This window comes from Taudactylus pleione, unplaced genomic scaffold (assembly GCF_031769625.1).
Source record: "Taudactylus pleione unplaced genomic scaffold, aTauple2 ptg000152l, whole genome shotgun sequence".
NCBI lineage: Eukaryota > Metazoa > Chordata > Amphibia > Anura > Myobatrachidae > Taudactylus > Taudactylus pleione.
This window is the reverse complement of record NW_028284554.1, coordinates 2,506,048-2,524,283: the sequence shown is the minus strand read 5'-3', so window position 1 is coordinate 2,524,283 and position 18,236 is coordinate 2,506,048. Positions and strand designations below refer to the sequence as shown.

Here is an 18,236-nt window from a genome sequence, read left to right as displayed (position 1 = left end):
ATGCCTATTGACAAAATTGGCAGAGGCGAGACAGGCAATCAGTGCAGGGCAGATCACAGACTTGAAAGCGAAATGCACATCGGCGTCGCTGTGCATTGTTTATAAATATGATGATGTATTGTAAATTACATATATCCGTGTTCTAAAAAAGTTTTATAAATGAAAATACCATACGTGAATTGAATACATCTATGAGATGGACTGTGTATGACTTCGCTATGTGCAGATAGTCAGACTGTCGACATGTATGGCTTTTACTATCAGACTCGTGGCTTGGATAGAGTGGAAATGCTGTATTACTGAAAGCATATATCTGCAGGGAATTTAAACAAAGCATTATACTCTAACATCTATAGCCAAAACACTTTAATATATTGCAATAAAGGAATAATTAGAATAACTTAATGTATTTATTTACGGAATGGCCATGATTTCAGTCTGCTAATAATACATAGCAGGAAGGATAGGAGAATATATCTGTCACTCTCTGTATCAATGAAGCCTCTAAAATATATGGATAATAAAATGGAAGAAATTTATTCTCTCACTCCAGAGTGGTCTAAGTAAAACTGTCTTAATACCAACACAATTAACTAAAACATAGAACTGCTTAGTGGATATCACTCACAATAGGGACTGAGTATATTTTAGTAAATGTTTAAACCTTCACAACTCTGTTATGTGCAGATCGTTTAAATGGACACACAGGGGTAAATTTAGTAAGAATCGTGTATGGCTCGTGTTTGTCCAAGATTAAACACAGGTAGGAATGATCACACATGGTTTTTTGTTTTTAAAAGAAATGTGGAAATGTAATAGGCTCCCCTGTTTGATGGGATCATGTTTTATGATGGTGTATGTGATCGTTCCTACCGTTGTTTCCTGCCCGTGTTCTCCTAGCCCAACACTCCCAAGCCTGCACATATCAGTGAGATATGTGCAGGCTGCTTGTGTAAATAAAGGGTTCATTTAAAAAAATGGCTTGGGGTTCCCCCCCCAAAAGCATAACCAGCTCCATGAGACAGTCCTGGTTCTAAAAATATGGGGCACCAAATGTGTAGGGGTCCCCTGAATTTTATGAACCAGCACTGGGCTCTGTGAGCTGGTCCTGGTTTAAAAATCCATGGAAAAAATGGTGTGGGATTCTCTGTATTTTTAAAAACAGCATCAGGCTCAAACTAGCTGGAGTGTAATGCCACAGCCAAGGGGCCCTTTCACTAGGTCACTCCGGTCAAAGCATTAACACTCCAAACTAGTAAGCCCATGCTGGGGATCCCATGGGAGTTGGGAACCCCATCAATAAGGGGTCCCCCATCTCTTGAGCACCCCAGGCCTGAGCTTAAGCTCTGGGCTCTTCCCTACACCCCAGGTCGGTGGGTGCAGGGTTAATAGTGAGAATAATAAATGGCTACTATTGTTTTTTACAGTGGGACAACAGGTGCCAGCGTGCCTGCCTTTTGGCACTTTGGGAACTACAAGTGCCAGCAAGTGGCTGGCATCAGTACCCCCACTGTAAAAAAATAGTCAATAAAAGAACGTACAAACACACTGTGTAAAGTATAAGTTTATTACACACAAAACACACACATACTATACTCACCTTGTCACTGGTAATTGGTCCCCTTCTCCAGTAGAAATCCCAGATTATCCCTAAACAAAAAAAATCCTCACCTTCCTCCTGGCACAGATTGTTCCTCTTCTCCAGTAGAGTCCCAGCCATATAAAATAACAAACTGAGTAACCTGAACCATAGACAGTGAATAGATGTATGTGTTTCCACATACATCTCTTTCCCGGCAAATGACAGAAACTTTGTGGGTTCTGTCACTTGCTGGGCCATCAGCCAATCAGAGGCTGATCTACAGTAAGTGGTCACTGATTGGCTGTGAGCCACGTGGCTGTCAATCAACAGCATAGCATAACTCATACATAGCAGTTAAACTGGTATCTATTATGTATAGTTTTGACTTACTAAAAACCTGCACAGCAGTCTAACTATTGCGTGCTACTGTATATACAGTTCCATTTATTAATAATCTATTTTATCAACTGTTTAGCAAACAAATTACTCTGTGCTCTTCACAGCTTTAATAATACATTCATTAACTGCACAGTAGTAATTAATTTCCCCGTCATCTTTAAACTGAATTTATACAGTATGATTCTCTCTTTTAAAAGCATTCAGTGACCCATATATGACACTGTTAATTTAGATACGGACTGCAAAGCAATCAGATAACTTTCAATTATAAGGCAGATTATAATACAGTGCAAGATATTGGATAATTATAGTGCAATTCAACACTCTTTGGATAACTTATCAGGGGCGTATTTATAATGGGTGCAGGGGCACACAGGTCCCTGAGACCAGGGGGGGCCTGCACCACACACCCTGCACCCATATTATACTTACCTCTCTGGAGTCTGCGCTGTAAAAAATGGCTGGAAAATAGCCACCGCAGCTATTTTCCCATCATTTGCGCATGCGCAGTACAGGGAAAATGTCTGCCGCAGGCATTTTCCTGGTGACCTGCGCATGCGCTATAGACCCTGGGCACTCTAGTGCCCAGAGTCTATAAGTGCGGCACTGGCCGCGCACTGCTCAGTGCGCTGCCAGCCACCCGGGGAGGAGGGGGCCCGTGACGAAGACTGCACGTTTGCGAATAGACCATCCAATCAGCCAAGATTAGCCGATAAGTGGGCGATTTTGCCAACAACTGCAAAAAACTTTTCTCCAGCCTAGGGCAGGTGAAAAAAATTAGCAACATGCCTATTTTGGGTAAAAATGTGGGGATTTCTTACAGAACCCTTTGGACAGCCCCCCTAATGATATCTTAGCAGAAAAAATATTTACAAGTTGCATACTTTGGCGAAAAACGTCAGCTGAAATTTCAGTCAAAATGTTTTTTTTTTCCTCAAAAATGCATTTAATTTATTGGCTCTGGTATTTCGGATGGCCATAAGGATGCGCCAAGTGTTTTAAACATCGCACGTGGCTGGCGCAGGTGGTTTTTTAAAACCGATAAAAAACACCTGCACTAGCCACATGCGATGTTTAAAACACTTGGTGCATCATTATGTCCCTCCGAAATACCAGCCCCAATACATTCAATGCATTTTTCAGGGAAAAAAAAAATGTTGACCGAAATTTCAGTGGTGGTTTTTCGCCAAAGTACGCAATTTCCGAAAACAGATTTCGCTAAAGTATCATTAGGGTGACTGTCCAAAGGGTTCTGTAAGAAGTCTCCACATTATTACACAAAAATAGGGATTTGCACATTTTCCTTTTTTAAAATGGAGAAAAGTTTTCTCCATCTTTACATGAAAAATCAGCGATATTAACGCAGGTGCGATAATATCGCCGCTAATTGAATATGGCCCGCATTTTCAGGCAAGAAAACATGCTCACCGCATGCCGTGTAGCACCTAGTACACCAAGAAGGACTGTTTGGCACAACTACAGCAATAGTGTTTGAGGACATTTCTGTATGGAAAGAGTTCACAGGTCTGACTGACCATAACCCTCTGAGCTGACTACAGAGAACCCTCAAGGGAAAACTGTAGACTGTTGAAGTGAAGTCTGACCCTCCAATCTTTGAAATTTACTGTCTTGCACAAAAACGGATAGGACTACAACAATGTGGATTGACTTTCCTGGCAGGAGTACCACGACCCTGCACAGAGGAGGTCACTAGGCCCAATCATCTTGGCTGACCTCACTTAAGAGGCCAGTCCCTCGGACCAGATTTAAGAAGGGGGAGGTATGTGATGATCCCCCGAATGCACAGGGATTACCACACATATTCGCTTGGACAGTAGTGGGGGTCCCACATGAATATACAATATTCATTAAACCCCAATCATTGGAATGTCACCCCAGCAGGAGGCCCAGACCCTTCTTAAACTCTCAATACTGCCCAGGACACATTTACATCCTGGGATTTAAAGTCCATCCAATCCCTGAACTGGACTGAGGGATAAAAATGTGCTGCACAAGGGGCTCTGCGTCTGATTCTCAGTTCCGCACAATGCCAATGTTCACGTAGTTCAGCAATTGTTTGCAACTACTGTACCTATGTGCAAAAGGTTCTAAAAACCCCTACATCACATGTATAACACAGTCTACTGTATGCACAAAGTTGTTATTGCAATCAGCACAGATGGTATCATAAAGGTGGCGGAAAAGTGACGGGTGTTTCTGGGCGGTCAATGGGTGGTGGCTTGAATTGAACGCAAAATAATCTGTCTCAGGAGCATGTTATGGGAATGTTGCGGGTGTGTCAATGCAAGCTGCTGTATGCCATTTGCATAAACTGGCAGACAGGTGACCATCAATAGACAATGCTGCATTTGCCAGTGACTCAGAATCAGGCAAGCATGGAGCTGGTCTAAGAGTCTTCGGATCCTTTTCTGACAGCGATAAGCAGCCAAAGCTTATGCTTCATTGGACACGTAGGCTGGTGAACCTAGTGTACTCCATGGACGGGGGCTGACTAGTAAGTTGGTCCCTACCACACTGGTGGTGGGTACCATCAGAGCATCTGGGATCAGCAAGTCACAGGCTGAGCGGCCGTGATCAGCAAGTCAAAAGCCCCATTGGCTGGGACCAGGAAAAGCCACTACCCAAGAAGTGAGAAGTCACTCAACGGTAACTCTCCCAATAACAATTCACTCACCAGTGTCTCGCAGCAGTGAAGCGGTCTGGGAAACACTGGAGTCACTGAGGTGATTATTGACTGTTTAGGAGGTGGAGGGTACTTCTGTGTGTTTATACAGTAGTTTAAGTCTGAGGGACAGATTTAATTAGTCGCAGGGTTTAGGTTTTGCTACCACGCACATTAAGCCTCAGAGGGTGCACTTAACGCATATTTTTCCTTGCTGCCTCTGGGGCTTAACACGCAGGGTAACCCATAGATTACAGGCACTTAACTTGCTAGAGTATTTTATTCTTACTGTGTGATCCTTGAACATATAAAGGAGTCGGGATATCATGAGGGAGCTATAACTGCTGCCTTTGTCAAGGAAGGAAGTCACAATTAGCGAGGATAATACACTCATAAACCTGTTTATTTGAAATTACAGAGTATCATTTGTTGATCAATGGTACAATTAGTAATTATGGGCCCAATTCATTAGTGCAAGTCAGTAAGCCGAATGGGTCCTGCGTAGTCACACGCAGACCCTTGAATGCCTCTGCTACATTGACAGGCAGAGGCATTTAATGGGCAGTGTGGGGGTGGGGGTGGTCGGTGTTCCTGGAAATGGGGGAATGTCTGCCCCAATTTCCGGGAGTGGCCAGCCCAGGATCTGCGCAGTGTGCTGGGCTTGCAAGCTAGCCATTCTGAGTAAGCTGAGGCTCATTCAGCTGGCCGGAGGCCCGGCGCCGTCCACCATCGCAAACCATCAACTACCGTTGCAGTGCTGGGATCGAAAATGCAGCAGGGGGTGTCATACACCTCCTGCTGCATTTGCATAATAGCAAGGATCGCAATTGCAAAGCTGCATGCGTGCAGCTTTGCAATTGCGATTCTTGCTGTGTCAGGCCCAATGTTAGAACGTTGAATGCTAAAAATACCCATTGAGGTAATTGCACATTATAGCTACTGTATGTTACACTGTCAGAAACAATTAAAGAAGTGTAAAAACAGACAGATATTTTCACATTTGGGATTATATATTAATTATTATGTAGATGCACATTACCTTATGTTCTTCTTCTTTACCTGAAGTAGTGCCTAAAATAGAATATGGAATCACTGAGTTATAAAATGTTTCATTCTGTAGTTGTTCGTGTCCCTAAAGCAGGGGTGGGCAATAAGCGTCCCTCCAGGGGGTATATTTACTATGGTTCGATTTTGATTTCTGTTCGATTTTGGATAAATTTTTTATGAAGTGATTTACTAAGGGCTAAATCGAATGTCAAATTGAACAAAAAAAAGAATTTGAAATGAAATCGAATTTCTGAAAAATATCAATGTTTTCACATAGAGGACAATAGGATCCCTTCATTTACTAACATTTAATTTGTAAACCGAATGAAAAACTAACTCAAACTCGAACTGCAAATCCCCAAATGAATAGAAGAACTTCATGCATTTATTTTCAGCATGATCAGTTAAATTTCACACAGATACATGCACACATCAGTGAGATGCATGTATCTTACTGTAAAAACTTGTAAGGAGTTAATGTTTAAAAAAAAAAAATTTTGTGGGTCCCCTCCTTAAATAAACAACCAGCCCTGGACTTTTCGTAGCCAGTTCTGGCTGTGTAAGTACAGGGAAAAATTGCGTATGGTTAACATGTACTAAGCACAACCAGCACCAGGCTCAGACCCAGTTCTGGTTCTGGAGTTACAGGGTAAAATATGCATAGGGCTCTCCTGTAATTTTCACAACCAGAACCGAACCCTTTCTAGCGGGAGGGTAATGTCACAGCCAGGGAAACCCTATCACCAGGTTCCCCAGCCAAAACATTACCCCTAACCACTAGTCAGCCCAGGCCGGGGATCCCTGGGGAGTTGGGGACCCCCCAATAAAGAGGTCCACCCTCTCCAGGGCACCCCAGGCCTATGCTGATAGCTTACAGGATGCCTACAGGTAATGTAGGTGAGTATGAGTGTGTATGTATGTATTAAAACTACACTGTCACGGTGTGTGTATTGTCTTTATTTCAACATTTCTCTACAGGTGAACTACAGGTACCATCTGGCCCTTAGTGCCTTCCATGCTGTTACTTGTGATTCTCCAAGTACCAGCATGCGGGGGAGTCTTGCTGGGACCTGCAGTTCTATTCATAAAGTCAATGTTTACACTTATCTTTTTTTACACTACACTTACACTATCAACCTGCTGTCACACTTGGCACTGGAGTATTGAAAGCAGAGGTCCGAGGTTGTGGAGCAAATTGGAGATGAGGGGCCTAAATATATACCGTATGATCTCCTCATCCACAGAAATTGGACATTGACGAGACCTGATTAAAGGTGCGGAGTCTAACCTGTTGGCAAGTGTACACCAGTGACCCCACCATTCAGGATATGGGTTTTGGCTGCACCCAGCAGGCAGGTCACGGTCCTTTGATCAGGTATCCAAAACCCATGGGAATAGAGACTCACACAGATGGTGGCCTAAGGGATATGCCTCTAAAGAGGCACTACTGTGACAAGAGATGATACTTGATGTACCCACAGGTTGAGATGTTAAACACACTGTTACACTAGGAAATGGTATTATACACACTGGCAGAGGTATTCTGAAACACTGCTGCGCCAGGAAGTGGCACTTGGTGTTGCATACAGGCAGAGGCGTTCTCACGCACTGAGAGGTGGCACCTGGAGTTGTACACTGGCGGAGGTGTTAGGATGCACAGTTGCACTGAGAAGTGGCACTGGTAGATGCACACAGGCAGAGGTGTTAGGATGCACCGATGCATTGAGAGGTTGGAACAAATTTGCACACAGGCAGAGATGTTCGGATGCACTGTTGCACCAAGAAGTGGCACTTGTTGTAGCACACAGGCAGAGATGTTCTGATACACTATTGCACTGAGAGATGACACTTGAAGTAGCACACAGGCAGAGATGTTCAAACGCACTGTTGCACCAGGAAGTGGCACTTGAAATAGTGTAGGGTAGTAACAAGGGAACCTGGAAAGAGGACATGACTAGTATACACTAGAGATGACAAATGTTGTTCAGACAACTTCCTGGAGTTCTGGGGCTGGATATATACCCATAGGTAGCAGTTGATAGAAGGACAGCGTCAGCTTATTAAGACCATGCTACCATGGGTGGAGATACTGTCACATGAGAAGGACTGTCATGGTGGCACCCATGATGGAAACAACAATATCCAAGACACAGGGCTGCCCATGGAATCCACTAGCACCTAAGGCAGAATCCTTAGTGCGTTACCCGCCACCGCACCTGATGTCTGACCACCCGAGAAGTCAGGGGAAGCCGGCACAGCGGTAAGTAATGGCCGATCCTAAGCTGAACCCTGACACCTGCTACTCACTGCCCACGGGTGGTGGGGATAGCCCTGAGCTATCAGCCTAGGCCTGGGGTGCCCTGGAGAGGGGAACCCCTTTATTGGGGGGTCCCCAACTCCCCAGGGATCCCCGGCCTGGGCTGATAAGCAGTTAGAGGAACCCGGTGATAGGGTTTCCCTGGCTGTGACATTACCCCCCCCCCTCACGCTAGAAAGGTTCCAGTGCTGGTTGTGGAAATTACAGGGGAACCCTGTGCATTTTTTCCCCTGTAATTCCAGGACCAGGACCGGATCTGAGCCTGGTGCTGGTTGTGCTAAGTACACGGGAACCCTATGCAGTTTTTTCCCTGTACTTACACAACCAGGACTGGCTCTGAAAATTCCGGGGTGGTTGTGTATTTAACGGGGGACCCCACATAATTTTTTTTTAAACATTAACTCTTTACAAGCTTTTTACAGTAAGATACATGCATGCATATCACTGATGTATGCATGTATCTGTGTCAAAACGAACTGCTCATGCTGAAAATGAAAGTATGAAGCAGTTTTATTCATTTGGGGCTTTGAAGTTCATTTTGAAGTGGGATTTGCTGTTCGATTTGGACATGAACATGCAAAATAGAACAGCAAACTCCTTAAACTGAAAAAAGATTGAATTTGAGTTGAAAATCAATAGCAAAATCCATTCCTAGTAAATTTGAGATTTGCTAAGAGATTTTGCTGTTCAAGTTCAATTCGATCTCAGGAGATTTCAGTGATTCATAAAAATTAATCTCTAATCGAACTTTAGTAAATTTACCCCAGGTGTCCCTACTTTAAATGAAAGAGTGATTTTTGCAGGGTATGTTCTGTTTCTAAACCCCTCTTGAAAGTGTTCACTTGTTTAGGTCAGACAAATCTGCAGATGATTTGCCAAGATTGACATTAACAAAAAACTGATACTCTTTTAAATGTAACATCTCTGATATAAAGCTTTCAGTAAACTAAACAAAAGCAGTGGGGTGAGTTCAGAAGTAAGTAATCATTTGTAGAATCACATCTGCAGAGGTAGTCCATTCACCTTTCACAAGAGATAGCAGATGAATAAATCCACATCTATGTTTTTTTCATAAAGGAACTTACCAAAAACTCTTTGCCCAATGCAGCATTTTTTGAACATCATGACATTCTGAGTGAGTGTGCCTGTCTTATCTGTGAAGACATAATCTATCTGTGCCAACATGTCACAGAGGCTGTTGCCTCGCGCCTGGGCTGGTGAGTCTGATTCTGAGTAATACATTTCCAAGTCTTGGCTGATGAAATTATTGTGGATCACATGAATGAAATCCAGCCTACAGGATGATATAAAACATAACGCTGCTTAATACAAATGTTCATTGTCATAGAATATTTTTTAAGTGGAATTGAAATCTTCACCTACTATTCAGAATTAGCCTTTTTCCAAAAAGAGTTTGATTACTCACAAAAAAAAAAAAACCCCACCATGTTAGACCAGCATTAAATGTAAGAGGAAATTTGTTTATTAATATGTCAAACAGTTACTGTAAATGCAAATGTAAGAGGAAATTTGTTTATTAATATGTCAAACAGTTACTGTAAATGCAAATACAGTACAACCCATAAAAAGCTTTTCTAAAATAATATTAATAATGTTAGCATTCCTCCTCATCACCACATAGTGACTTTCAGCAACCATTTACCACTGGGGGGATACCAGTAACCATGCTCCGATAAAAGCCCTTGCTGGCGAGGCCAAAAATTTAAGTATTTATGATATCCCTTTACTGCCAAGTTCGGACCAAACTAAGCTACTGTACTGCACATGCAATATTGTAGCCTATAGACTTATATGGCTAACTACATTAAAGACAGTTTTAGTGATCAGGGGGGTCTTAACTCCAAAAATAATGTTAATAAGAGTTACAATGTTTTGAGCATCAGGTAAAGACTCTACATCTTTGTTGCAGCCTGTTGTTGTATATCTACAAACTCACTAAAGCATTAAGAGGATGCTGGTTTAAGACTGATTATACAGAAATAATCTAGAAATTAGAAAATGGTTTGTATAAAGATGTAATTTATACTATTATTGTGTTTGTGTGCCTTACACAAACCTTTTCATACCATATCAATGTACATAAACTTAACTGTGCTGATTGAGCAGGTATACACACAAACAAAGGCACTGCATTTTTTATCCATAAACCTGCCATCAAAAATCTACTAAAGGGCAACATAAAGAATCTATAGAATCGATGGTGGTATGTCCGCCTCCATCATGCACAGTGAGAGCTGCTCCACCACAGCAAAGGGGAGGTATATATAATAAGGGCAAATACAATGGGGAGGGTAGGGGACTGTTGTGTTGAAACAGCATATGCAGGGTTTATTTACTAGTGGTAAATGTTGACATGTAGATAAATTGTTAGATGCTATGTGCTGTTTCCTAACTGAGTGTTATTGTGCATGACTGATCAGCTACAATAACATCACATGTCTGTGTTATTGTGCATGACTCATGAGCCACAATATCATCACATGTCTGAGTCACCAGACTTAAAGGTCAGGTTGGTTAAACTGAAGGTGAAAGATTTGTTTACTTTAAAAGGATCTTCATGTGTCCAAACCTTTCACCTTGTTATGGGAGTGTCACAGTGCTGTATTGCTGTACAGCACTTAGCCAAAGAGGGACTTATACAATAGAAAATAAAGAGCAGTCAATGTTCTATCACCTGTATCCTGTTATCTTCAATAAAACCTACTCTAGTTTGGAAGCAATGTGAGGACTAACCTCTTTGTTCACATCTGCTATGCACCTACCAACTTGTAGGCATCTGCCAATAAATAATTGCTGTTGTTTGATGATATTCACACAAACATGGTCTTAAATTGTTTCCTCCTACAGACACTAGAGTTGATTCAGAGCTGGACGCATAGCAACCAACAGAAACAAGCATTCGATGGTCTCTCTTTTTGCATGTGTCTTAGGTGCCCTGTGCATGCGTCTCGATGGTTACCACCGGGAGACACAGACCAGAATTGCATTCAGTTTTGATGGGCATACCTGGGTAGTGACTAGGGGGGTGGCAGGCTGGTGGGTGTATTGTTTTCAGCGACTGTGTCTAAAGATGCAGTTCCACTGACACTGGCCATAGGTCCTATGGACATTCTGTGCCTGTCACAGGCAGGTGCAATGTCCGATGACCAGGCCAGTTGTCCATGTGCGTCTTTGTAAGCACATTGGTGGATTTGCACCGAGACCAGTGAGGGTTTCAATAGGATGCCGATCATTCATGGCATAAGCATACAGGAAAACTAGCAACTGCAACAAAAGTTGCAGCCGCTACTCTACTGCGTCCACCTCTGAATCACCCGCACTGTGAGGAGCACTGGTAAACAATTGCAAGGAGCAGTGTGGGGAATGATAGCAGCAAACTTTTATAAATGGTTTTATAATTGCCAATATCCTTATTAACTCACACAACATTAATGCAAAATTGTGTATTAACAATTATAATTGACATCACAGAACGACCATATCACTTTTACTAGTATCAAAAAAGGTAGCCATTTGAACTAAAGGACAGCTGCTTGTGTCACTCACGAGATGTAAAGAACGAAAGGTACAAGGGTGCCCATTGCAGTAAAGTATCCCCCAAACATAAAAAATCCAACAGCAGGGGATGTCAGCTGAGCAGAACCAGGAATGTAGTAATGCTTTTCCATGAACAATCTGTTCCAGACACCAGCTCCAACAGCCAATCCAAACGACACACAAATTAATAATGCCACGATCTGTGAACCATAAAAAAAGCTCATTAGACCCTAAAGTTTTCTAACTGAAATGTTATAATTAATAATGAATGTATAAAGTTACTTACAAAGAGTACGCATTTGTTGATTATGTTGTCCAAGTTTGTCCTCTTCATTGTTATTTTACCTGAATTTTTTATTATTTTGGTGTCAGCTCCTAAAAGAGACATAATGCTCTATTTATCATCAGTGCATCAGTGACAGCGCTGCATATCCGAACAAACCTGCTTGTGAACAGAGGTTTTCTCCCTCTCACCGGCAGCCTAACACAGTCTAACAGTGGCAAAGGTTTACAGTGATATGTGTGCCTCATATCCATGCATGCACATAGAGAACTGATCCTGATGGGATCCAGTGAGGACTCTCTAATTTCACTGGTTCTCCATGGCTGGTTATGGCTATGTTCTCCTGAGATAGCCTTACATTGACAAAGGCTGCTGTCACCATAGGCTACCCCAGGAAAAACATTCATTTCTCCATGGTTTTATCAACTTAAATTAAAAGAAGTGGAGATATGTCAAATCTCAATTTAAAAAATGCCAAATATTTCACATATATCCACTTCATAAATAGATTGTTTAGTTTACAGTAATGATATGTAAAAAGGATGTGCATTTCTGGAAGTCATTTGTACTTTATTAAAGTGGTGATTAATTACACTTCTGTGTTTACAATAAACTTTTTCTAAATGCAATTTTCCTAGGAGCAAAAAGGTTTCAGATGTGTATTTTAATGCTACAGCATTTCTTTCCTGTTTATCTGGCAGTAGAGTGGGTGTGGTTATGAAATGGTTAACATTTACTCTGGGCATTTTGCATTATACAGTGAAACCATATTATATACAATAATCATTACGTGATCAACAGATAGTCTTTCAATTGTAATATTTTCAGAGAAACAGAAACTGGTACAGTATTATACTTATCACTAGCTGTCAGGTGCACTGGCAGGTTTAGTAGAACAAACCTGCATAAATGACAAGGCCATAACATGTGGCAGTGTTGCGGATTCTGCAGTCTCTCAGGAGAATGTTATCATTACTCAGGGGATACTTTTTGCCTTTCCAGTCCAAATTTCCAACAAAGTTGTGTAATCGGGCATTTGGTACTTCACAGGTTACCAAACCTGTAATTATAATCCTCATTAATACAAGAAACCTATAAAGAATACATTTATTAAATTTGTTATGGCTAAAATCAACCAAGTAATGTCTTACAAGAGGAAATACTAGGGTAAATGGCAAATTATAAATGGTGCTATCCTAATCAGCAATGCTTGAAATGATAAAGGTCAGTAAAGGTAAAGAAAAGAGAAAGCTAATAAGTTATGCTGAGCATACACTACACAGGGTATCCCTAAAGTCTGGACACATAGGCAAAAATACATATTATCAAAAATGTGCTAAAATTGATGGCAATGTGGAGTTATTGCATCAAGTTCACATGAATCTTGCAAAGCGCATCAACCTTTGCATCACAAATGATGGAAATCATATTGAATATGTTATTTGTTAATATTCCAATTAAATAAAATGTTGTTGAAAATTTCATTCATTTCATTTTTTGAAAATATGCAATTTTGCCTATGTGTCCAGACTTTAGGGAAACCCTGTACAATTATCTGCCAGACATTTGTCCAATCTGGCTGGTTGGAATGAAAACCTGGTAATGTATGAGAGCAAATGACACTTGACCACATGGTCCAAAACACTAGAAAATGGAAAAAACTATTGTTCAATTGGTTAAATTGCCTGGACGGCCATTTTTGTCTGTTTTCCAGTGTATGTGAGCAAATGGTAGATTGTCATTTGCTCCTGTACACTACCGAAATTTAATTCCAACCGGCCAGATTGGACAGGTATCTGACAGATAATTGTTGGGTGTATGCCCGGGCATATGTAACAAGTAGAGTAAATATGATACAAACATATCTAAATCTGTCAACCATCTAAAGTAAATAGCTTTTAACATACATCCAAACTTAACTGTCCCGTTTTTGTCAGGACAGTCCCATTTCGTGGACCTTGAAAGAGATGGTATTTCGCTTTAACCCCCTTCTCTGCTGAGGGTTGTCTTACCCCTTGTGCTGAGATCATTTTTTCACATTTGCGTTCGTCACATTCCAACATTAATATCAATGATTTTTCTATGCAGTACCCACACAGGTGATACCTTGTTTTTTCAGAAGACTTTGTATTTTCTTAAACTAACATTAGTCTTTTTACTCATTCACACAGCAACATTTTTTTTTATACCAAATGACCAAAAAGTGTTTTTTATTGAAATGTTAAAAGGAAACTAGACTTTTTTTTGTCTTACAAACGCAACAAAGAAATACTTTGTGGTTCCTGTTTCACCAATAATCCACCATTCCAAAATACTAAAATGTAGGATTCTTAGGGGTAAATTTACTAAAGTGAGAGTTTTTAGAAGTGAGTTTTAGAAGTGATGTTGCCCATAGCAATCAATCAGATTCTACTTCACATTTAACTAGCACCTTCTAGAAGATAATATCTAGAATCTGATTGGTTGCTATTGGCAACATCCCTTCTAAAATTCACTTCTAAAACTCTTCTAAAACTCTAACTTTAGTAAATTTACCCCTTTGTGTAGGTTTTGACAAAAAAAATCTGCACTTCAAATGGAAATGCATGTTTATTTAAATTTTCACTGCCTCTGTGTCAAATACTTCCGATGTGTAGGAAGAATATGGTAGCCCAACACAGCCTACCATTTTATAACCTAGACAGCTTACTGCATAAAGGTCCTGTTTCAAAGATGGAGTAATGCCAATGTTTACGCAGTTGGGTAATTATCGTTGGTCTGTACATGCACAAGAGTGCACTACACAAGTAATAATTTCTATTACCATTGTGATTCGCAGTGAGGATTTATTCGCAAAGTGATTGGATTGACAAAGAGGGTGTGTTTGTGGCAACAGCAAGGTGGCAACGAAAACACAGGTAACCAAGCTGCATCTTTGTACCCAGTCACTTGTGGGCGCTGGTGGGTGACTCAGTACAAATCCTGGTGGCTGCAACATGTGCATATTTTTGCACAACTGCTGTGTACAAATTCTGAATCAGGCTTTGAATGAGGAACAACTTTTTTTTTATTTGACATAAGATGGGGGAGATGTGGGCTTTTTTGTGTGTGTACTGTTTCAGTTACTGTCTACAAAGGGGGGGCATCGTTTGAAAGGGAAGACTCCCCTCTTTACAGGAAGTGTGCAGTCAAGTGTGCGCAGACCAGTATGGGGGAGACATGGACAAAATACGTAGCATGTGGCAATATTGTCAGGTGATTACCTGACAATAGCTGCTAAGGTAGTCACATCATTTGTAATTGGGGTCACCCCTATTTCATATGTGAATTACCCCATATTTACAGGTGTAATTATGGTCGTGATAGGGCACGTAGTGCTCTCCCACTCATGTATTGAAAATATCTCTTTTCCGTAGCACAGGGAAATATTGTCTGATGATCACAGGTGATTGCCATACAATAGCCACTAGTGATCCACACACTGTAATTTGAAAGTGGGCACTCTCTGCTTTCAAATATGTGCCCACTCGATTGCAGTTGGCAATATGGGGGTTATAGGGCATGTAGTGCACTCCCCATATCAGTGTGATCACCAGATATTAGCCTTTATGTGGGCACACCATTTGAAAGAGGGGAATCTTACCACATGACTTAACTCCATCCACCCACCATTTTTAAAAAAAATAATGCTACCTGTGTGCATGAACGCAATAGCGGCACTTCCAATAATGGCCTAAACCAGTTCCTGGTATATTTTGTTGGATAATTACTCTTAATATATTTTGGATTTGACAGTTGGTGGTACTCCCCAGGGTTAATAAATATATGACATAGTGAAATAAAATATTTTGTCCAAGAAACAAAAAAAGCAGAAAGAAAAACCCTTTGTGGGGGCACGGTTAATGTTGTAGATTGTTAAGTTACAATGTAACTTTTAACTATTCACTTTAAAATGTATCTAGAGTGCAATAAAGAAATACTGTACATATAAAAATAATAAGGAAAAATGAGAAAAAAGAGGAATTTATTTTTTATGAAATCTAGGTCACAAGTATAGTTAAAAAATCTTGAATGAAATTTCACAATTAATTATTATAATTATAAGGATCACAGGAGTGACTTTTGCCACAGATGCAACGCCCAAACTCCTATGAAGGACTGCCAGAGCCCAGGTTCCTGCAATGCTGCAGGTTGTGCTGTCAGGAGCAGTGGTTAGGACTGCCAGAGGCCAGTTCCTGGGGAAGGCGGATGCCATGTGTAAATGGGACCCTCTACAGAGGGTCAGAAATGAACTGAGGCATTGATTTCTTTTTTTCTCACTTCCTACTATGGATTTTGTAAATACTGGTAATCTCAGGAACCTACTGTACACTATGCTTTCAACTTGCCCGTTGTGGTTAAGGCAGTGGTACCCAAACTCTCTTCAAGGCACACTTAGGGTCTCTATAAGTTCTAAAAGCACCACTAAGCCAAAATAATTACTGAGCAGTCCTGTTTTTAAGTAGATGGATCAAACTAATGTAATAAGTATTTAAAAAGAAATAGAAAAATGAAAGAGAAAAACTGTGCTATTCTTACCCATTGCCTCATCCATGTCTCTCTCCCATTGCCGCTCCATCTTTCTCCCATTGTCCCCTCTTTTGCCCCATCCATGTCTCTCTCCCATTGCCGCTCCATCTTTCTCCCATTGTCCCCTCTTTTGCCCCATACATGTCTCTCCCTTTGCCCCCCTCCGTGTCTCTTCCTTTACCTCTCTCCATGTCTCTTCCTTTGCCCCCCTCTATGTCCCCCCTTGCTTACTGTTAGTTGTGATTGTCAGAACCATTTTGCAGCATTGCTCCTCAGATCAGATCAGTCACTTCAGGCCAAATGTATTAGGGTGAGAGCTTAGAAAATGTGAGTGTTTAGCAGTAAACTCTCATGTTGGTCGAGGTTTATCTTCAAAATGGGAAAACATCTGGATGAGAGTTTAAATCGTGAGACTTTTTTTAATCTCAAAAAATGCAGGTTTGCATATTTTCGGACTCTATTACATTGGGCGAGTTCAAAAAGTGTGAGAGTTTATTGCTAAACTCTGACATATCTAAACTTTCACCGTATTACATTTGACCCTTCTTGTCTGATCTCTGACAATGCACTGCGCTGTAAGACCCCATTCAGCAACAGGCAGCGTCAGGATTCACTGCCTGTTGCTATACAGTGACAGCTCTCCTCCCGCTCATTGCAAATCCCCCCTCTCTGCGCTCTGCTCTACTCTGCACCACCAACCCCTTTCCCACCCGCACACAAAAAATATATTTTACACAAAACGACAAAACCGATACGCTGTCCGGCCTCATTAGGCCACTGCGGCACCACGGTGACAGCGATGCGGAACCCCAGGGTGCCACGCCGTGCAGTGTGGTAACTACTGGGTTAAGTAAAAAGTAATGAAGGAGATGCGTACTGGGTGCATGATTGGGCTTTATCCCACCCCTCCTTTGCCCAGATTGGAGTTACTCCCTGTTGTTGTAGTACTGAACCAAAAAAGCCCCTGAGAAATATTGGCCAATACAACATCTGTTCCATCCTTTTAACGCAGGTAAAGTTACCACCAAATTTAAATGTTGATATAAGTTTCCTTTACTTAGTACAAAACAGTTAAATGTTCGCATATCTAAATACCTGTACCTGCATGTCAAAGAATTTATAGTTTGTAGGTTAGCATCTCTATATCCTATAGGTCTTAAGTCCTCTCCTTATAGCTTCTGCTGTTTTTTTTTTTTTTAGTAATTAGAGGATTGTGTTTACTGGTATAGTGGCGGTTTGGTTCTCTACTAGGAACCAATGTGGTAGGAAACAACAGCAATCAGTAATAAGGCCACCTTGCTGTAATAGATCTTGAGGGCACTCCTTTCACCCTGTTTAGGCTGATTTTAGGCTGATTTTGTTCCCAGAGGTACCATCTGTCCAGATAGGCCTGTCATAATGGTCATTGGAAGGAAGTTGCAAATCTAGGAAAAGTTGAGGTTGAAATTGGTTGGCTGATGGCCCCCATTTCTTAGTCTGATGGACTGGCAGAAGGCTCCCATCTGATTGGGCTGAAAGAAGGCCCCCATCTCATGCTGATGGGCTGACAGAAGTCCTCATCATCATCCCAAATTTTTGTTTAACATCTGTATTGGGATAGCAAAATGGCTACTGACAGTCATTTCTATTCATAGTTCTTATGTGTGTATCAGACATGAAGTGGTATCAGGCATGAAATGGTACAGGAATGTGGAAGCAGACAGGCCATAAATCCTTTAGGCGTTGTCTACTGCGATGTACGCTTGCATTAAGTTTTAGAAGTCCTTATCAGTAGTTAACCAATAAAGTAGTTTGAAGTAGGTTATGCCCATATTAATAA

At 41.2% G+C, this 18,236-nt stretch overlaps 1 protein-coding gene across 1 annotated transcript in view; it reads right to left on the bottom strand.

Annotated features, from left to right (window-relative positions):
• The window catches only part of LOC148522184 (phospholipid-transporting ATPase IK-like), a 295,966-nt gene that overhangs the window by 118,186 nt on the left and 159,544 nt on the right, over positions 1-18,236 (bottom strand). The window contains 5 exon segments of the mRNA XM_088474278.1: positions 5,704-5,735; positions 9,114-9,322; positions 11,596-11,786; positions 11,873-11,961; positions 12,771-12,929. Of these exon segments, the coding sequence (XP_088330404.1) occupies positions 5,704-5,735; positions 9,114-9,322; positions 11,596-11,786; positions 11,873-11,961; positions 12,771-12,929 (680 nt within the window).